Consider the following 23187-nt stretch of genomic DNA (forward strand, 5'->3'; position numbering starts at 1 on the left):
ACATTTCAAACCACGTGTCATATCCCTTTCCCCAGCTAAATTGAGTCTTAATATATGATATAAAACAAATAGTTAAACTGGCATTTTTTTCCTTTGCTTTGTGCTTGAAACCCCTTAAATATAATGCTGTCATACTGCAGCACTTTCCTCTGTGACAGGGGAACAGAAGATCTCCCCCGTAAAATTTAAGAAAAGATTCAGATTTAGTCCCCTTTAAACAACAAAAAAATAATTAAGAGTTTTGCGTTAAAGAATTCTGGTTACTTAGAGACTCAGAATAAAATTTTGATGACTAGCAAACTGAAAGATTGTTAAAACAGGGTTAACTTTAACTCTACACCTCTTGCACTAGTTCGTTTTCACACTAGTTATGTGATGTGCAAGTTTTTATGGTGAGAGATATAAAATGGATTAAATTAAATGGGATGCTGTGTACTGCAAAACAAAAAAAAAACCCAAAAAACAAAAGGTGATATCAGTTCGTCTCAGCTATGAGTTAGCAGGGCATCTGTTAACTCTGTCCTCATGTCTGGTGCAAAGACCACAGCACTCACTTTGTGGTTCCACTCTCCAGACACTCATAATTGCCTTGATTAAAAAGCCAGATTAACTTGTGAAATGAAAGAAGGCTGATACTGCAAAACCAGGCTGAGGTTTTAACAAACAGATACTCTTCATATATCTCACAAACAAGAAAATGTAACCAGCACTGCTAGTGGAAGGGACCATCAGTTTTGGTTGTACCTGATGCAAATATAGTGCTTCAGCAGTGCTTTGCACCATTTAATCACCAGCCTGGAGGATGCTGGAATACAAGCAGTGAATATAACACAAATTCACACCAACTGGCCTCACGTGGGTGGGAGAAATCATTCTCCACAATGCCTGAAGTAATTTCTGTTATTGCTGTTAGTTACTTCCCAAACAGGTAATATTCTTTCTCTGAATTCCATGGGATGATAAGCCACATCTGGAGAAAGAGAGAGATGTGCAGTCTCAGCTAGACTAAAACATCAGGTGAAATATCCCAGCTTCCAAATAAAGCAGGGGAAGTAAGGGAAGGAGATAATACAAGCTGGTTTTATATGTGCTGCTCTGCTCTCACAGTCCTGCCTCAGCTGGCATCAACTTGGAGCTGCAAGACTGACACTTCATGAGGCCTTGGTGCATATTGAAAGAGTTTTTTAGCTTGGAGATGCATAAGACCAATGAAAAGATAGTCCTTCCTCAGAGGTCCCACTAGTAGCACAGCTTCTCATTTTCCTAACACCATGCCTTAACTTTGGGAGCCAGTTTTCCTGGAGCCACTGGATGAGAAGGTGTCAGGCAGGTGAGATAACTAAATTTCAGCCATCTTTAGGCACTGTGGAAATTAAGCCTCACATCTATGTGCCCAGCTCCTGGCCAGTGCACCTCTTGAGATGGTGGTAAACAGTTGGCTACTGAGGGAAGGGAATGTTGTAAAAGAGAAGATGTTTGGTTGAGCTTTGACTGATAGCACTTCAGAAAGACATGACCAGTCTGGAAATGACTGTAGGTAATGTGGTGTGTGGTCATGATACACTGAGTGATGGTCTGAAATTACTAACATTTCCAGATGACTGCCCAAACATAGATTTTAATGTTAACATATTTGATTCTTTGGATTGAAGGCATTCTTTGTGCATACATAGTTAATCTTTTCTGTTGCTCAAACTAGAGAGCTTGCATCTCAGCTGAGCTCTCATTAGGTGAGATGATGGTTTGTTCACATAATCTGACAATGGATAAACAGGGAACAGAATTAAGCATCTGTTTGAACTTGTAAAAATGCCTCCTTTTGTAGATGTCCCCAATTCCTTCTGTCTTGAGTACTCCACTTTTTCTAAAGGTTGTAAGATATTAGCACTACTGTGAAAAAATATGCATTAATGAAACAAGATAAATATTTCCTAAGCCTAGTAACATTGTAGGCTCAACCATCTGATAATGGCTTTGGGTTTGCTCTTATTCACTTAAATAATAACATTCATGGTTTTGTAGAACAACAAGTGTGGTTTCTCCAATTTTCTTACATTTAAAGTAACTTCAGCTTCTTGAAAAATTCATCATATGCAGAATATTGTTATGGGTCTTGACATATGTCCATGGACAGAAGCAAGGCAATGGGTCACTCCTTCCAGCATTTCTAGCAACTCATTCCCTTTGGAGATCTCTAAGGTGCAGAAGAAATTCTGAGTGGTAGATGTGGGACCAATCTCTAGCTTTTTTCTCTAGGCTTCATCCTATTACAGTCATAAAAAAGTAATAGATGTCTGCTTATTTGGTAGGTGTAGACATTTGAATTGTAGGCAAGTATATCTGTTAGCTGAACCTTATCTTTAATTTATGAATTTCTATCTCTAGAATAGATCAACTAATATAGAAAATCTACCATTCCTGAGAGAACAACATCTAAAAGAGTCCAAGTTTGCATTGTTTACAGATGATTTAGCATCTTAAAGCTGGCCAAGTGCATACTTGGCAGATGAAATGAAAGAACGTATTTTCCCATTCTCGATTCACGCTGTTGAGCTATGACATTTCCCAACAGATTTATGTCTCTGGAAAGTTCAACCTGCAGTGACCAAAGATATTCATCAGTCAGAAGGGTCATCCCCAGAGTCCAAGAACCACTTTTGCACCACATCTTTGAACTGTTTCCTGGAAACTTTCACCAAAGGAAATGGAGCTTGCTGAAATGCAGAGAGTGAGAATCTTTCCCCAAGCTTGATTATGTGGGAGGGTTGCAGTTTATCCAGTCCATTGAATAACCTTGAGACTTGTAGGAGAGTCTTTGCCTCTGCAGCTTGAGCTTTTATCTGACTCAGCTACAGGCCTAAATCTTTGCCTTGGAACAGCAGTCAGTCAAAATCACTCACTGTATAAAAACCTTCTCATGCAGATGCAGTCTTTTATCAGCAGTTTAATCAAATGCAGGAGCACCTTAAATACAGACAGTTTTCTGTTAGCTGCATGAGGCTTCAGACAAGACAAAGCAATGTAACCTCCCAGAAAAGAATGTGGTATCAGCTCCTAGGTTGTCCTGATATAGACAGGGATGCTGTGGAATGTAATGTTCATATCCAGCAGCTTGATTGAGCTCCAAATGCTAAAACATGTCCTAGAAAGGCATTTTCAGGATTATTAACAACCATTAGCACACAGATGCTAGATTTACATGCAGGCATAATAGCCCCTACAAATTCTGAAACATCTGGCAAATGGGATCAGGAATGCAATTTCGGTTGTTTTTGACTCATCCACTAAGATGTGGTTCCTCTGAGTCTGCTTGTGAGGTTTATTGTGAGTCTAGGACAAATATAAATACCTCTTAGTGCCCAGCACTGGGCACCAAGGGGTTCTGATAGCTTGTCAGGATCTCAGACATCTCTTTTTGCATCTCAGTGCACTCGGTTTGCCTCATTGCTTTGTTTCACAGCAATCCCAAGTCATTGTCAGGCAGCTGCTTCTGCATTCCCAGTGGCTTCCAGGCTTTCAGCAGTGCTCCTCAGGGGTCACTAGTGGGACATGCACCATTTAACATCTTTGTTGGTGATTTGGACACAGGGATTGAGTGTAGCCTCAACAAGCTTGCAGATGATATGAAGCTGTGTGGTCACACTGGAGTTCCACCTGGTTTAGTGGAAGGTTCACCTGTTTCTGGTATGGGAGGTGGGACTGGATGATCTTGAAGTCACTTTCCAAAGTTCCAAAGGATGAAAACCAAAATTACTCAATTTTGAAACCTTCAGATCAAACTGTATTGTTATGATCACATTTAAGGGTGACAATGTCTTACATAGACTCACTCTTTGAACAGCCTTTGTCTCTGACCCCTACATTAGATTTTGGGAGAAATGAACCAAAGTAGTTTTCCATGAACTTGTTTCTTTAACAATTAGCTTGAAGTACAGCCTCAGTGTCTTCAGCTTGTGGCCAAAGTTTAGGTAAGATAAATGAGATGGTGCTTTTCCTTTGTATCTCCCCCAAATCTGATGCAGGTCTGAAGTATGAAGATTTTGATAATCACTTAGCCAAAAAATGGTATCAGCTGTGCAAGGGACAGGGTCCAGAATCATATTACAGCTGGGTGCACCAGTGCTGTGGTTATTCCTTACACACAGGTTGCTTCACAGATCATTGTCACTGCCCTCAGACTTTCTACTATAATGCCCTACTGTCACAATATGATGTTTTGATCTATAACCAAAGCTTCCCATGACTCCGATCATATATGGAGTGCACATAAATTGAACAATGACACATAGTATCAAAAGAAAAAATAAAATATTTTAAAAGCTCTATTCATTATCCGGTGATATCCAGTGATGCCTAACTAACAAACCAAAAGAAACAGATGTAATTTCAAGTAGTTTTCCAAAGTAAGATTCTAACAGCTTTATGAACAAAAAGCTATCGATGGAACCTGGGAGGGTTGCATATCTTTAGTTGATTATATTGTACAATAGCTCAAGAGGGAGAGAAGCTCTAATTCAGGAAATGTGAAAAGGATTTGATATCAGGAAATGCAAGCACTTTGCTGAACAATGCTTTTATAAACATTCTGAACTTAAATATATTTTTCCAGTTTTCCATTAACATATTTTAAAATTACTTTATTCATAGAACCAATGTTAGATGTCACAATCATTAATCTCAGATACTCCAGTTACTTTATATCAGAATCTGTCACTCTTCTTAAAAACAAAGATATTTGAGGCCAAAATTTGTTCTGAGATCTAATTTTATACGTTTTGGGGTCACATAATTATAGTTTGATTATCTATTTGAATGTAAATTTCTGGTTTGTATTCCTAATATAGTTTATTAAATTACCTGAGGAAAAAAGCAATGCTGTTTCTATGCACTTTAAAAAACATTTTTCTTATGTGTTCTCAGCACAATCCATGACTACAATAATGACCGTCAACAATGTTGTGAAACCCATATTCAATTTCAGCATAAAAGTTCAAGTAAGTTGAAAGGATACCCTGTTTTCCAGAGAAAATTACTCCATATGACCAATTTCACTAATAACCACCCCACACTTCAGAGAGATTAGCAAGTAACTATATTTGAGTTTTGCATCTGACAATGCTAAACCATGACAAACAAGGAAAAGCTTCCATGTCATGTATTAGATATAAATATAAAGGAAAATATAAAGGAAAAATAAAGTTTATGTCACTGAAATCTTTTGAACTTCAGGAAGTCTATTGTATCCTTTGTTCAGACTATTCCACTTGTATCATTTGTGCCTGCATGTGTTTCTGTGTCTGCTCCCTGCACCGTAACACACTAAAAGGATCTTTCTCTGCTGCTGTGACCCGTCCACATGGGTCTGTTATCAAAATTTAGAAAATTATCTTCATAGTGACTCTGGCCAAGATGAAATGGGTTTTCTACAGTGGCAACAACAATCCCAAACAAGCATTTCTTTATTTCAATGTCTTGGTGAGAAATGGAAGGATAAATTATGCACATGAATAAATTATGCTGGGGAGAGATGGTACAGAGTGACAGGGCTGCACAAACACAGTAACACAGTCCCTGGTAACCAGCTGTACTTGTGGAAAGCCCATTGGACCTAAAGAACAAAAATCATAGAACAATAGAATCGTTTGTGTTGAAAGGGACTTTCAAGATCATCTACCTCCCTTGCCACCCGCCAGACCAGGTTGCTCAGGGTCCTGTCCAACCTGGCCTTCAATACTTTCAGGGATGAGGCATCCACAAATTCTGGGCAAAAGTCTTCACCATGAGAGTTGAGAAACACTGGGACAGGAATCCACAGAGGCTGTGGAACATGTGTCTTAACAAAATGTTCTCAAGACTCTGAGAAACCTGATTCAAGCACAAAGTTAGCCTTGTTTTAAGCAGGGGGCTAGTGACTGAAGGTCCCTGCATACTGAAATAATTCTATTATTCTCTGACTGTCTTTTCCTAATGAAGATGACAACTGCTTGGAAATGGAATTCATCTTCCTCCAAAAGTTTCATCCATACATAGACCTGATGTGATCTTTCAGACAGTGGTTTGCAATCTTTATCAATCTGTGAACATGAAAATGCTTGCAGTGGTGGTCCAGATCTTCAGAGCAGCTTTCAATCTCTTCAGAAGTTTCTTTTATTTCATGAGTTTTCACAGATTCTTTTTTAAATAGGACACAAATGTCAGTGTGTCCATATGCCACACTGAAAACTCTTGGTTTGATGTTCTAATGAGAACAGTATTGGATGAGACTCAACTGATTATTTTGCAAAACCATCCTTTCTAAAGAAATAAATTTGCACTTAGTAGTCTGTGCTCCCTATCTCTTTTCTTTCCATGTAGACTTCCCTTAAGAAAACAGTCTATAAACCATAACCTATTTTTATGTAGGGAAATGCAGAGATCTTTTCTCCCTTAAAATATTGCGAAATAGGAAAAATATCTACTTGGCACTTATTAGGAAGAAATTTTTACTAAGAAACTTACCTTTTCTACATATTAACACAGAAAGTCATATGGAAAATGTATGCATTCATGGAGAGAGTGAGACTCAGAAATCTATTTCTCACATAAAAGAACAGATGAACCTTCATAATTACCTGTTTCCATTTTCCCATCTTGTGCTGCAGGCCCATCAGGAATTACACTCTTCACCTGGAGAAACTCATCCGGCTCGTCCCCACCAATGATGGTAAATCCAAAACCCATGTTGCTTTTCTTAAGAGTTGTGCTGAGGAAAGTCCCCTTCAGCTGTGATGCATCACGGGTGAAGAGTGGTTTTTCTACATCAGTCAACACAAACAAGAAAGACAAAAGTTCTGATCTATTCACAACACAGCAGGGACAGCACATAACAATATCGGCTGACACCAAGTGGCAGTGTATCAAAGGCAAGGAAATAAAAGAGTGCAGGCATTCCAGGAAAAATATTTGTGGGTTCTTGTACTAATACAAAGCTTAAAACATATTTCTTATCTATGGCAGATCAGCCATAAATGAAAAGATACAAATATCCTTTGATATTAGAAATCCATTTAGAAGTGGCTATTGCATAGCTAAAATAATCTCAACAATAAAAATGATCTGTGAGGTAATTTAAAAACCTCTTTCCTAACCTATAAATTCAGCTTTTTCTACAAAGTAATACATTTCTCATAATTTCCCTCCCAGCCACAGTGAGGAAAACATCCCCTGTGAATGTCTCATTCCATTTTTTACCCAGAAGAGGTAAATTCTAGATGAGCTTTTCTCTCCAAACACACGGGGTTTAGGCATCCAACAAGTGACACACATGACTGCTGTGCAAACTCCGTGTCCCCTCTCCGCGTGCCTCGGGGTGCGCTGTGGGTGCCGGGGTCCCCGTGCTGCTCTCCCATGCTGCAGTGGGTGAGGGAGGGTTGGGGAAGGTGCAGACTTGGTGAGCCCAGCTGGCCCCAGGGCTGGCGTGCAGCTGGACGTACCGTACAGCGCGCCGGCCCCGGCGGGCTCGCGCCGGCACTGCGACAGGTCGCTCACGCTGCGGGACCTCCTGGGAGCGGGGCGCAGGCGGGCAAATTTGGGTCTGGGTAAGGTTGATGAGGAGCTTTCTACTGTTACAAAGGAGAACAAGCCTCACTCTCTGACTATAAACTCACGTTGAAGTTCATTTGTCGATACCAGTACTGCTGGATGCTTATACAGCTCCTTTTGAGGGCATTAATTTCGGTGTTACCAAGTGGCTGCACTCCTGTAAACTTCTATAACACTGTGCTTGAGGGTTTAAACTTAATTGATGCTTGCTAGATGAGCTAGCTTAGAAACATACCAAACATCAATTAAGAGTAATTTAGAGAAAGGACAATTAAGTATTTCAATGTTGCCAGCCTTGGGTGCTCAAGAGAGAGTTGTACATTCCCAGGAACAGAATTTATGATTTTTTTTAGAAAATTACTTTGGGAGTCTTATTGTGCTTTCAATTTCTCAGCCTTTAGGAAACACTAGATTCAACTTTTCTGTTTTTTCTCTGCACCTCTGAAAGTTTTAGTTAGCTGGTAAGTCCTGCAACTATTGGAACCCGGACATTTAAGGGAGAAAATTGCTAAGATATAGGTGATAATATTTTGAGCATTGGCAACACTACTCCTTTAATCAGACTATGACAAAATCATTGTCACATAAACAGGAGAGCAGGATCTTTCATCTTAACCAAGACAGATGACATGGTACTGTACCTCGGAAACCTTGGGCCTGCATAGGCTTTGTTCCAAGTTCTGCGTTGGGCATGTTATGCTGCTGTAGCTTCCTTTTTGCTTCTAGGACAGGGTTTTCAAATTGAGTTCTTCTATTTATGTGGCTGGAAAAAAATTGGTTTTGATTAAAAAATGGGCTCAGTTGGGTGAAATGATAGTTTTCACAGTAGGGTGCTGTAGGCCCCAGTGGGCCTGAGCGTGTCCCTTGCATTCCACACAATTATGTTGGGGATGAGCATATACAACCAGTGCCCTGTGTAATGAACGGCACTGAGCAGCATCCTATCATTTCAATATGCTAAATCTGCTACATAAAAATGGTTTTGATCTATGGGACCACATGTTAAACAGCAGCACTGCTGAAACATGCTACAGCAACAGTTTTTCATGTCTTCAGCATGACCACTGTTCTGTGTATGCTTCAAAGGATCTCAACTAGTTTTATGCATTATTATCAATTAGTTGTAAGTGAATTTACTCACTTACAGAAAAAAAGCCTCCACAACAGAGTGCTTTTATGATGGTAATTTGCAAATAAATCTAACGGGTAATAAATTGAAGATTATTCCTTTTTAGTACTATGGTGTGTATCTGCTCAGCTGCACAGAAAAAAATCAGATGCGGAAACTGAATTAGATGGCAGTTTAGAACTACACAGATCATATATGAAATATAAGAAAAGTTAGTACATACATTTTATTCTTGATGTTTTACATTTCCTACTACAGGTCATTAAGTCCATCTCTGGCATTACACCATTATTTTTTTGCATTGTGTTTAGGACTATGATTTTTACTACTACTGTCATCATATCCTTGATTTTAATTCTTTAAAGGACACATTTTGTCAATCGCTGAGCTATCCTTCAATCCTGTCCTGGGATATGTTTTGCCTGTTTTCCGAAGGAGGCAAAACAATGTAGTAGGCTGCATGGAACATAGCTGTAAGATAAAATCACAATAAAATCACAACAAAGAGAAGGGGCTTGTGCTTCCAACACTGCTCTGGAAGCACATGTACGTATGTACAGAAGGGCAGGCTTTTGTCACTCCTTATTTGTTCTCACTGGGTAACCATCTACTGAGGTCTTCTGAAAATCCAATCCCAATCATGGGTTTAAGCACTTGTACAGGTTACCTGGTAACTTTCACAACTCTAAGATCCTAAAAGGGTCTTTTATTACATTGCAATGACCTTTTGTGCTGCATCAAGCACTTTTCAGGTCCTTTGAGATTTTGATTTTACCACAGCTTCAAAGAAGATAAGTGGAACTGCAATTTGGAAGTGAGGTAGAGGAAAGGCAGCAAGTCCCATGGGAGTGCAATACACTTGCAAAATAGGATTTAGTGGCCAGTGCTAATGAAATGAAAAGACTTTCAGTCATGTGAAAGAATATTTGATTTAATGAGATGAAGTAAATGTGATAAATCCTTAAGTTGCTACTTTGTTCTTGTGGCTATAACTCATTCAAGGGGCTGCTAGCTTACTCTCATATTCTAACATTTTCATTAATAGCTTTCAGTGGTCTATGCTGCAGAAAGAGAAAGTCCCTTTCATTTCCTTCCATTCTGCAGATAGGCTGTTTAAGATTGTAGTTACTCCTTTCCTTGAATTTTGCTTTCTGTTATTTCAGTAATTGTCAGGGTCTTCAGCACCTAATTCTATTGCAAACGTGGATGCTTATGATAAAGGGAGAAAAACTTCACTAGTTAAAAATGGAGAAAGCAAGAGTTATGTGCATTAAAAAAAGGTAATTGTGAACTACTAACACAAGCATGAAAAAAGTAAATATGTGATGTGTTTATCATATGATGTATTTCCATGTTGTAAAGGAAATACTGCTTTTGCCTTTACACAAGACGGTGATGAAAATCAAATACTACATAAAGTTCTGAGCACCCATGATCAAATGAAATTAATCTCTATGAAAGGTTTTACAAGAAGACCAGTGAAATGGAGCATTCTATTATAGAAGATCAAAGGAGTTTTAGCTCTTTATTCAAGCAGAATTAATTCTGATATATAATTGCATTCTATGAATACATTTGGAAGTAAATACTAGAGTGTATTAAAGATGCCAGGATTTCAGACTTGAAGTCTGTAGGCTTCTCCAAAGAGAAGTGTGAAGTTATAAAGCAGCTTCCAGTAGGAATACCTAGCTTGTTTTATGTTAGCATTTGATAAGGTTTAAACCAGTGTTGCTATATGCGTGGGTTTGTTGTTTAACATAGGGATCATCTCTTACTTTAGGGGCTCTAAATTATCCTGCCCTGTTCTCCAGCTGCCCTCCCCAAGAGCAGAGGTTTCCCATGGCTTTTGTGCCATATCATGCAGATGTAATGGATATCCAGGATTACACTCCAGTCTTCATTCAGGAACTTGCATTATGCTTAGTGTCACGTTACAGTTGCAGGGCACACGTCAGAGCTGCAGGAGGGCCCCTGCAGACCTAAGATTCAACTTATATGTGGCTCTGTGATGTAAGAGAAGTTGGGATTTTAGCTAATCTGTGCTCATGGCTCAAGAAAGATTAATTCTACTGCCTACCTACAGTTTCCAGGTAGAGTTTAAGTTGTGGTTTGGTCAATTTAAACAGAAATATCTTTATTAACAGCTGAAAATGACATTTCATCCTATCAGATAGGAAGGCTAACAGGTTCTTGAAGCACCTCATGTTGTTGGTGCAACTTTAATAATTCTAAGCTCCAATTTATTCTCATATTTTGACTGCTTTTGGTAGTGCGCAATCTCTGAAGCACAATGTGAGATTTCCAACTAATTAAAAAAACCCAAAAACTGCATTAAATATTGTGTCCAAGAGGACACAAAGAAAAGAAAGTTATATTTATAATCAGTAATTTTTACCAGTTAGTAATATTGTACTGATGTTACATGAAACATATTTCTTTTATGCAATTTTAAGTGCTATACAGCTTCTTGGCTAAATCAGAAAAAGTGCTCCTGATGAGTTTATTTGAGAAAGAAGTTATTAAACTAAGTAATTCTCGTGAAAGGACATTCTAGCTTTTCATCTAGCTACTTCAACAGCATACACAATATTTATTACTAGCCTAGGCCTTCATAAAACAAGACAAATGTGTTTTAGAGATACACAAGTAAGTGCTTTTGTGGTTAAAACAGATTTTGGATGGTAGCCAAAATATATTGCTTATTGCTCATAGGATCTAATTCAATAAACAGTTCTAACTTAAATTTTCTTCCTTTATTTTATACAATATATATTAAATCAAAAATCCTAATCCAAAACCTAATCCAACTAATTTATTCTAGTGCCACTGTGACTGTGCAGAGAAGAAGGAGTGGCTGGTGGTGCTGGCCCCTACTATCTCACTGTATCTCAACTGGCGACACACCCTCAGAGGCAGGATTTCTTTTTTTGAGCTATATTTTCCTGTGATGTCAAAATACTGTCTCTGTGTGATGGGGAGGTACCACCACCACCAGCCAGTCTATAAAAACACAGCCACAGTTCTGCCATCTCAGCAGTCAGTGGGGCCAGGCTAAGTTGTTTTTGTCAGGAGTTTCAGGTTAGATGCACTTAAGACAGCTGAAACACATCATTAGGAGATTTGTGGGCTGTAGTGCCTAATTTGCAGAGTTTAGTTGATGGTCAAGGCACTGAGCTCTGACAAAATGGTAGCCAGGTCAGAGCATAAGCATCAGTTTAACCTATCTCCTTTTCTTAGCTACTTTCATATAGGAGATGGGGTTTTTTGCAGTTTTTGCCTATTGCATTTGAAATTACCCATTACCCAATGGGTACCCACATGCCTATTACCCAACAAAGTAATTCTTGGGATCAGGATGTCTACAAAATGGATATTCTAATGTATAACTTGTTAGTGCCTATCTACTCTTTATATTCACATTTTTCAGTTGATAACATGTTATAATGACAAAAAGACCTGAGATAACTTTCTATTTGAGCAGAGAATTGTCAGAAGTTGTAAATCAAGGAGGTATGTTTTTCTAGGATAAATACCTGCATGGCTAATTTAGCTGTTTTATTAAAGAGCCCATGTCTGAAAATTGAGCTCTGTGTTGTAGTTAGTCATCCTTAAAGAGGAAAACAATGTTTTGGCAATTAGAATCCTGAAAGACCCAGTGCACTCTAATGACTACTTTCTCTCCATAGTTCTGCACAGCTCAGTGCTGTTAGTTCTTAGTTTACAAATTAAGACCAGATAGTATGAAAGTTAACAAACATATAGCAAACACTTCTCATTTATGTCAAATGTCTACACATTACAAATGAACCCTGGGCCTGCATAAAAAGGCAAATAAAAATTATAATATTATCTCACATCTATATTAATGCATGATTAAGAGAGGTAGTTATATTGGAGACTTTTTTTTAACAGAATTTGCAAATAGGTTGTGATTCATTTTTAGTAACTCGACTAGCAAGAGGTTTAAGTGTCTTTGTTTTAGTTTGTTTTATTTTTTAGCTTTTTCTCTGGTCTCAGAATATTTAATCTGAACATGGCCGCTCCTTGTAAGGTGAAAGGGAGTCTGTCTGCCTCATTGCTCAACTGTACAAATTTCCCATGGGATACAAGCATCTCAGTGAGCAGAGTACAAACCCTTCTTTTATGAGGATTTTGTAGGACTGCATGTAAACTTGGACTGGACCTAAATATGTAGAAGTTTGTAATCTTGCTTCTCATAATTTACCTACTTTTATGACAAAATTAAGAGAGTTTGTTTTCATCTGATTTTATCTAGTTAAAAATGAACTCATCTGTTGAGTACTGGTAATAAAAAAGCTGTGACTGTTATATACTGTAGCAGGAAAAATGGAAAGCAATCTTTGTTTCAAACTTATTGAGCTCAGACAGCAAATTAAACTACAGCTACATTTTACTGACTATAAAACTCCATGTGAATTTAGCAGGGCTGCAGTTTTAATGCTACTCTATGAGCATCCATTCCACTTCTAAAAACCTCAGAGACTGCAGTAGGTTTGATGTATCTGTCCACAAATCTTATCTGTGGTAGGATTAATAAATTTGGCTCTAACAGCCTTAAAATATGTAATTGCACAATAACATCTGGGCCTGGTGCCTTGCATCTGTTTACCTGTGGTTGGACATGAAACGCAGATTAATACTTGTTCCTTTTCTGACTGCAGTGGAGTGTGAGCCTTGTTGGTGCCAGAATGCCTCAGGCTGCACTAACAAAGGGAGTCTCACTAAGAGATTACTGCACAGAAACTGCACACCACCTGTTACACCCCAAAATACACTAAAAACCACTGGGGCAGAAACTTTACTTACACCCAGCAACTGCATAAGTGCACGTGCAGAAATCTTTGGCAGGGGTTAAGTACAAAATGAGATGAGAACTGCATCCCCTACCTACCTGGGGACATCATAAAAGAACTCAGGCATCACCAAGGGGAGTAATTTAATGGTATTATGTAGGGACTTCAAAATTTATCATTTTGCTTCAGTCTGGACTGACTGAAGTGACTTGAGGTGAGCAGCAAAGTAGATGGAGCTGCTGCCTCTTTCACCTGGGGGCAGGAAGCAAGATGGGGACAAAGAAGGAGAGCAGGTGCTCTGGCATTTGGAGAATAGGACAGAAGGAGTCAGCAGAGCAGTGAACAAACACCATTTTCTGTTGATTGTTTGCTTTGTAGAAGGCTGGAGAACATGCATGGGCATTCAAAAGCTGCTGCTGTGACAGCAGGTAAGAAAGGGACATCTTACATCTTCGAGACCACCAGATTTTTTTTATCTCCCTGCACACCTGGACCCTTGCATAACAGCAGCATACCCTGAAGCCTGGACTGCATCTCCAATACCTGTCCAGGGCAATTCTGCAGTCAGTGTGCTGGTCTGGATTCAAGAGACCAAGGGAAAAATGTGAGACATAAAGGAAATTTTCTATTTTCTACGAAACAACTAGATAAATATACTGCTTGAGTGTCAAGATCTGAAATTGAAATTTTACATCAGGGGCAATATTCTCTAAAGATCTCTCTTGTTTAAAAAAAGGCACTAATGGATAGTTGTTTCTCAACCTTTCAAGAGCTATCTGCACAGTGACAGGAGTGGTTTTCTGTCTCCTCTCTTGTACAGCATCTGTAGAGGGCAGAGTGAAAGTAGACCCCTCCCAAACAGGCATCACAATCTGAATCTAGATTAATTTCTCATAAGTCTCATTCACTATGTTAAGTTAAGAAGCAGAGGAAATAATCTCTCAGATTTACTTATTTTATGTACAAACTGGCCAGATTCTACCATTACTTCAAACAAAAGCATTTTTTTGGCCTTTGCACGGAGGAAGAAGCTTTTTTCTTGTTTCATAACTAAAACAGAACCTGAAGAAAATGAAACCAAGGATTGTGCTATGAAAATGGAATTTATATTGTTTTCAGCTGCACTTTAAATACAAAATAAAACATAAAATTTTATATGCAGTGTGTAAAAAACTTGACTTCTGGTACAACCAGTATAAACACCTGATTGGTAGCAAGTGAGGACTACCCAGAAAAAGATTTTAACTGAACTAAAATGATTATGCTTTGCTCTGTTCATTGATTAACAAGATTTATACCTTGCTGGATATCCAAAGCTTAGATAGAAAATGCAATGTCTCTTTAATGGATATGTTCTTTGCACAAGTGTCAGCTGGAATGGTACCATGAAACCAGACCCTGGATAAAGAGAGTGACTGAATGCCTGAGTCACTGATTTGGGACACCTTGAATATATCTGGATCCATTAACTGCCTTTATGACTGAGAATTCCTGGTATATCCTTAGTTTAACAAGTAATTGTACCCATTCCTTGCCAGGCTGAGCATTGCAGAGGATACCAGTATTGAGGTCATGACATATGAACAGCAACTTAATATTGAACTTAGGAACTTACTCAACATAATAAGTGCCATAAATGGGATCATCAATTTTCTCCCAGCCATATGGAAGCTCTGAAAAACAAAGAGTTAATCCCTCTCAGTATATACAGTACAGAATGCAAAGATTTCTACTAACAAAATTGTGGATCTTTTCTGGGTGTTGAGGGAAATAATAGTGAAATTAGATACAGTGACTAAAGCAAAACCAAACCATGAACACACCCCATGGCAACCACAAGTAGTAGTAACTTGGAAATTTGCATGTAAAACCAACTCTTAGTTTCTAGAGCAACACATTTTGCTTGAACTTCTTTATTGTTCCAACAGCTGTACCAACCAACAACTTCAGCACATCTTGTGTGACATCACTGACAGAGGAAGTGATGGCATTCTAATTTCATTAATAAAACACACAAAAAATGAATTTGCTTTTTGAGCTTTTTTTCTTAGGAATCCTGGAAAAAGTTGGTGTAGAAGGACTGAAAAGAGTTTGTCTCCTGCCATATAAGTACAGTTAGTATACTGAAATGTTTGCATTATTCTTCTTACTGGGATAGCAATTCCACAATCTCCAAAGGCATCCTGTTCCAAAGGTAAGTTATATATAAGGAACACAGGAGCACAGAACAGTACATGAAAGTAGAAACCAAAATAAGATATTGCAGCATCCTCTGGACATAAAGCTAACTACATTTTTCAGAAACAGAGATCCTTAAAACATTCTGGTCTTAAAAATGAAACTGTTGCAAATATTAATTCAACAATCTTGAAAATCAACCTGCATTCATTTATAACCATTAATTCAACAATCTTGAAAATCAACCTGCATTCATTTATAACCAAACTGCCATATATTCATGTACATCGATACTTATTTTATTATCACTAACACTGAATGCTTAAAAAAATATTATACTGCCAACAGAATTCCCTCTTGTGTTTAAAAGGCACCAGACAGAGGCAACAAGCATTTCAGTTGACATGAACAGAGTAAAAACCTCAGTATTAAGTGGTGACATGGATGGAGGAAACTCACAAAGGGATGGGCATTCCCATTGTGCACAGGTATTGATTTCTGTGCATTTAAAGACTATGACACAATGTATGGGAGTGGTGCTGAGATTCTTAAAGGAAATTTGGCTCTGGAACTCCTTATCTCAGATTTTTTTTTTTTTTTTCTTTTAAAATTCTGTTGCACTATTTTAAATTGACTTTTTGGAGACAATGAGTACTGAACTAGACAGATTAGAACTGATGTAGATCCCATTGAACAGTCATTACACTGGTCATAAAGAAGTACTCCTGGAGGACTTCAGCTTTTTCTTATTTTTTCACTTACAATATGAATAAACAATTATTAACTTGCTCAGAGGGGCAAATAGGAAAGTAAAGCCTGAGTGGCAAAAGGGAGGCTAAAAGGCCATGTTAACCTCTTCTTGTTACTTCTCCTTTAAATGCATCTGTAGTAGCTGATCCTTTCTTGAATGAAGCTGTTTAGATTGCTGTGAACTTCATGTCACATTGCCCCCAGGGGATGTTCCTGCTCAGCCTCTTCCAGTCCTGCAGTGAAGGATACAACCCTCTGCAGGAGACAGGCAGATGAGGAAAATCTACATTACCTTTTTTTTTTAAACAGAAGGCTTAATGTTGATACTCAATTTTTCCTATTATTCTTAGAATATTGTTAGTTTCGAAATCTTCCTAAGTCCACATTCTGAACCCCTTTTGTCAGGGTTATTTTGTTATTGTATTTTCATAGGAATAAAGGCAGCATAAGGTATTCAAGCTGGTCTCGGAATTACAGAATAGTTGATGTTGGAAGGGAACTTTGGAGGTTGTCTAGCCCAAACCCTCTGCTCAAGGCAGGGTCAGCCAGATCAGATTGTTCAGGACCATCTTCAGTCAGCACTTGAATATATCCAAGGATGGAGACTCCACAGCCTTTCTGTGTAACTCAGCCTATGCCCTTCTGCCTCCTGTCCTGTCACCAGACACCACTGCCAAGAGCCTGGTTCTGTCCTTGCACCTCCCCTCATGTATTTATTTAGATTGACAACATCTCCCTTGAACCTTCATTTCTTCAGGCTAAACAATCCCAGGTTCAGGTCCCAGGTCTCTCATCCTTTCCTCCTAGGAGGGATGCTCCATTCCTTAATAATCATAGTGGCCATTCACTGGACTCTCTTCTTTATGTCCATGTCTGTGCTGTACTGGGAGCCCTGGATGCAGCTCCAGCTGTGCCTCACCTGTGCTGAGCAGAGGGGCAGGATCATTTCCTTGGTCTGCTGGTGATGCTCTGCCAAGTGCAGCCCAGGAGGCTGCTGACCTACATTGTTGCAGGGACACATCACTGGCATGTCAAGGCTCTAAGCATTAGAAAGCCCTGTTGATGCTCTTTGCAGACCTTCTCAGAACTTGAGTAAAACGAGGTGAATCACCCTACAACAGCTCTCACAAAATCCTGTGTATCTTGGGACAAGATTGTGTAGTGTAATCCATAAATATTCAAAAAGAAATCAGCTGATGCACAAATCCTGTACTGCCCCTACAGAAAGTTTCATTGCCAACTCATGCATGATAAGCAAGGCAAAATTCTGCTATCAAAAATGATGTTCTTACCAAACACTATGATACAGGATGAATATAAAATATTAGCTTAAATACTATTAGTACATTTTATTTTCATGTAACCTTGCACAGTTTTCTTCTGCTAAGAAACTTCCTGCTGCTTTCATATCTGTCCATCTAAAATTATATTTCTTTAAAGAAAACTCAGACAGGTACCAGTAAGACCTGTACACATAAAAGTAAACACAAACACACACACCCCCACCCCATATACATGCACACACAGATGTGCACAGGCTCCTCTCCCAAAGTCCATTAGTAGATGCATTTTTTCAAAGTATGAAATAAATAAATAAACAAATAAATAAGGAGATATTTTGTCTAATTTTGAAAGTGGGTATTTTTATGTAAGTATATACAGTATAAGTATATAGATGCAGATAACATATTTAATTTTACATGTTCATAAAAATCTGAAATAATTGAGGAGTCACTATTAACCTATTGGCTTATTTTTTCCTAAAGTAATATTTAATTGTACTTATGAACTGACACAACTACGGAGAAGAAAAAGCAAAAATTCCATTTACTAGTGTAAAAGTCTGTAAAAATTCAATGTATTTGACACACTAAGGAGAACCCACTTTTAAATGCATGGATTGAATGACTGATTATTTAACATCATAAGATAGCCATGGGTTCAGAAGAAAGAAAAACAAGATTACCTTTGTGTACCATAATACACCCCATGTAAGGTTATGCTCTGATTTTATTATTCCATTCAAGATTCAGCCTGTAAGCTATGTTTAATTAAAATTCTGTGTTGACCAGTAAAACAGACTTGCTAGAGCACAAACCCCAGGCCCCTGCCTGTTGAGAATGGCAAATAAGATTAGTGGAGTGTAGTTTACTACAGAGTTTCTCTAAGAAGAATCTTCTGCTACATTAGCTTTCAGGAGCACTGTGATTATTTTTCATTAGATTAAATTGTGGCATCTATTCCATTTTTCACTCTTGAAATGAAAGATTAAAGGACAGAAATACTTTACTGCTTTATAAAACAGGAAGCTTAGCATTTGCCAGATTAGGGGTGAGGGCATAAGAGTTTCTCCTTTTGATTTCACTGTACCCAGGGATGATCATTAGGGATGAAAGTGAACATTAAATATTTGTAAAAGAGAATTGTTGTACAAGACTAGTGAAGGAGATTGCTAATGGATGTGAATAGGGAAAGGAGCTATATCTTTCAGCTGATATTCATTTGGTAGCATCAGCATGCTCATTTGTGTGCAATTTTTACCAGCACTTGTTCATGGGTACTGTGCTATATTATGACAGACATCTTCATCTTTAGGAATTCAAGACTTCTACCACTCTTGTCCTCCAAGTCTGTAGACTGCTGAAGGCTTTCTCTCTATAGAAGGAAAAAAAATTTAAAAATCCTTTTTATTTTTAAATCCTAAATATCTAACAGCCTCCTATGATCCACTGTGGGGTCCATTCAGGAATATTTATAAAATCATTTTTTAAAAATCAGTAATAGTTTGTGCAGTGGTTGGCAATGCTGACACCATGAGTGGATGTAAGGGTGTTGGATAGTCTCTATGGTATATTTATATCCTCCAGATTTTGCAATGCATGCTTTATTCCTTACAAGAGAAGCAGCATCTAGCCAACACCAGTCATCCAAAACAACCTTTGCTCAGTAACCATCTGGGAGAACTTTTAATTCAGAATTGCCTTCCTAAAAGTTAAAAGCCCAGTGGTAATGAAAGTCAGAAGAAAAGAAAGCAAAAAAGCAAGAAAAAAGGAAAGAAAAAAAGAAAGAAAGGGGAAAAGAGGAAAGACTAATATGAATTTGAGCAGGTTGCTTTAATAATCAATAGTAGTGCCTTCTCATCACAGACTGCTTATGCTAATGGTGCAGATGCTCTTATTCTGCCTTCTGAAAGCTGTTGCATTTCAGAATGATTTTTAATGGTGCCACTTAACATTCTCTAGGGATGAAGGAAAGGATACATTTTGGATCTCAGTGTGCCAAGATGAAAAAGCATACTACCAAGCCTGGAGATTAATTTTTCTGAAGTTTATCATTCACTGAGTTAAAGAGAGTCATAAAAACTTCTCAAGGTTTCAGAACAACACACAGCATTGTGTCACTGCCCCACTGACAGACTGGAAAGAAAGATGAGAGCATATTTCCTGATTCAGCTGCAAATCAAAATATTTGTTTAGTTCAAAGGAATATAGCATGAGAGAGAAAAAAGTAATATAATGCCTGCTGTTATTGAAAATACTGTCAATGAGCATGTGGAAGCTGTGGAGGTCAACACAAGTTGTGTTCACCTGCCTTGATAAAACTGAGGCACAGGCCAGGAACCATTTTCTAACCTACATAGGAGATTTTTCAGAAAAAAAATACTGTATCTTCCCACTCAAAAGCCTGTGATTTTTTCATCTCTTGCTTTCTCTCTTATCTTTTCTTTCTCCCTGTTTCAAATTCAGTTTTGCCTTTTCAGGTCAGTTACCTACTGGAAAGGGTATCAAAAGAGCTGGAATAAAAGTCAAAAGCAGTGCAGCCCCACAGTCCAATGCAGTGTCACAGTCTTCCAGTTCTTCTAAGAGATACAGTATTTGCAAATATTTATCTCTAAGTCTAAACCAGTGTTCCTCACTGCATCGCTTACAAAAAACCCCCATTGCTTGTAATACCCTAAGGCACAGCACACAGGTTCCCAGGGGGTGGATGCTGCTCCAGGCAGGCTGTGCTGCTCCCTCAGGAGCTCAGGGTTGGAGATATTTGTTTGGATGCTTTTGTTTGTGCAAGTCCACATTGTCCAGATGATATATGAAACATATTGTGGCTGTGCTGCTGCTCCTGAAACCTCTGATACAGGCTGCCATAGGAAAGAGAGGATGACACTCCCCAGTGAAAATCAGGACTTAACCTATTAAGTCCTGATTACCCCCATACCTATGTGAATTTTTCTAGGTCACCTATCTGCATACCCCCATACCTATGTGAATTTTTCTAGGTCACCTATCTGCATTCCATCTGGAGCTCAAAAACTGAACCAAATCAACAGGTACATGCGATGGTAACACCGAGTGGGTGGGGAGAGAAAAAAATTAGATAAAAAATGGAAGCTGAATTGTTCACCGTCTCAGTGAAAATAACAACAAAGGTAGGACTGACAATTCCACCTCCCCAAAAAAACCCAAACTGACTATTCCTTTCATGGAAGATCTGGAAAACCTAGTGAATGTACCACCTCCAAGTCAAGCCATGAAAGTTCAATTTCAGCAAAACTCGTGTTCTCCAACGGCCATTCTCATATCAGCAAACTTCAGAGAATCCTGACTGTTTAAGTTCTGTCTGCAATCAAAAAACATTCATGTGCAATTTATTCACACAAATAAAATGTCATTATGCAAAATTTCTCCTTGCAGAATGGAAATAAATGTGTAAGTAATACATCTGATAAATGCATCTTCTTCCTTCTGTGCAGCTTATTGTGACATGCTACATCCTTAATTATGTAGAACATAGATTACTTAATATTACTATAAATTCAATAATATTTTTTCACAGCATTGTTACCAAGTGAAATACTGGCAGCAGTTGGGATATTTTTTAACATTAGGCATACTTGATTCCTCTGACATGAAGAACTATGCTATGCTAATTAAGATTTGCATTAATAGTGACAAAATGTTAAATGAATTACTCGTATTTTATTTTGGTTTTGTTTTGGGGTTTTTTTGTTTGCTTGTTTTTTGTTTTGTTTTGGTTCTTCTTTTTTTAATCTATAAAAGGCTTGCTAGCTTTTCAGTCAAATAAAAATTAAAACCTCCAATCAAGTAGAAATAAATAAGGGGGAAATAACTTACATGTTGTGAACTTAGCTAGATTACTGTAGGCAGTGCCTGAGGTTGTTTCCTTAATAAAGGCTTAATAAGGAACTCAGTGCTTAATAGGTAAGTGGGCAATAAGCTGGTCAAACCTTCTTTCCATGGGCTTTTTCAAGAGAAAGCCAAGAATTTTTCTTAAAAGATTTCAAACAAATTGCAAAATCCTGTTTACCATGTAGTTATAAAGAATAGATTTAAGGAAAGCAGAAACATTGAAAAAAAGATTATTAAAATGTTACAATTTTTTTCATCAAATCTTGTTATCCTTTTATCTTGTTCTTGTCCTTACTCCTGCATTAGTTGTGCCTGGTTCATATTACAGAGCTTCTGCGGAGAGAGAAGCTTAAACCAGCTCCTTGTTGATCTCAAAGTTCCCACTAAAGTGACCAGCATGTTGCTGGGGAAACAGAGATATCTCACATTTTAGCTACAAGTTCTTGCTCAGAAGCCTGGATAGGAATGCATCCAGGCTTCCTTGGAATACTAAAGCAGCAGTGTGCCTTAGCTTCCAAGAAGAGCATGGTAAAATTTCTGAGTTCTGTGTCGAATTATGCACCACCTCATTTTTAATATAACAAAGGGTACACATAAGCAGAGTCACAGCTCAGAGCTTTAAACTAGCTGACATGGGCACTGCTAGGAGTGAAGTCCCTTCAGGATGAGGGACATTTCTGCAGATGCTGACTCGCTGGAGAAGCCTGACCTGTGCCCTGGTGGGCTCCATGCCCACGAGCCCAAGTGGCCCTTCCAGCTGGTGCAAGGTTGTGAGAAACAACTGCTCACTTTGAAGATTTAAAAATGTTCATTAAACCTTGACAAAAATACAACAAAAGGACTAAATGAGGAAAAATTCACAGTGCTGGGAACTGCTCTCATGGATACCACGTGGCTGGTTCATCTTCAAGCTGGATGCTCAGTCTTTTATACCTCTGGGGGTTGCATCAGCCAGCCCTGGCCTTTCCCAAAGTCTGTCAGTCAGCTCTCCTGTGCCATTTATCAGTGGAAACTGCTTTGTAACTGGATTGGAGGTCAGGTGTTGCCATGCCACACCCCCTAAGCACCAAGCTTTTCCATTCCCAGCTGCCCCATGCAAGGGACACATGTGCAGCCTTCTTTTACCCATCCTAGACAACCCAGGCTGTCTGATGGCAACAATACAGGGGGGAAGGGGACTATGGGGAGAACAGAGGACATCTAAACTACAACAACATAACTGTACATCACTAAAGCTTCTCTTAATATTCACACAATAGTTATCCCTCAATTGCAAAAGCCAATCATCCCATTACCCATCTATAACAAGGTTCATCCTGGCTAAATGGGGCTTGGAGCAACCTGGTCTAGGGAAAGGCATCCCTGTGGCAGGGGGGTTGCAATGAGATGATCTGGCACTGGCCCACTCTTTTTGCCTTCAGAAGAGGAGCCCTAAGTACATCAACTGCACACTGCATTATCAGTTTGTATTCCTGAAGTTCAGCAGATTTGCTTCATGTCACATAGATCTGCAATGTGGAAGATTTTGCCTTTGAAACTGATTTTATTAACCCAGCTGTTTTATGCTATATTCTTTAGACTTTGAAAA

The 23187-nt window shown here is 38.5% G+C and overlaps 1 protein-coding gene across 3 annotated transcripts in view; it reads right to left on the minus strand.

Annotated features, from left to right (window-relative positions):
* MAGI2 (membrane associated guanylate kinase, WW and PDZ domain containing 2) overlaps window positions 1-23187 on the minus strand; it is a 697971-nt gene that overhangs the window by 140679 nt on the left and 534105 nt on the right. For all 3 annotated transcript variants that reach the window (XM_059847430.1, XM_059847429.1, XM_059847431.1), the window contains exons 7-9: window positions 15140-15197; window positions 8223-8344; window positions 6612-6794 (exon numbers count right to left, since the gene is read on the minus strand). In XM_059847430.1, the coding sequence (XP_059703413.1) occupies window positions 6612-6794; window positions 8223-8344; window positions 15140-15197 (363 nt within the window). The remainder of the gene's footprint in view (window positions 1-6611; window positions 6795-8222; window positions 8345-15139; window positions 15198-23187) is intronic.

This window comes from Haemorhous mexicanus, chromosome 5 (assembly GCF_027477595.1).
Source record: "Haemorhous mexicanus isolate bHaeMex1 chromosome 5, bHaeMex1.pri, whole genome shotgun sequence".
NCBI lineage: Eukaryota > Metazoa > Chordata > Aves > Passeriformes > Fringillidae > Haemorhous > Haemorhous mexicanus.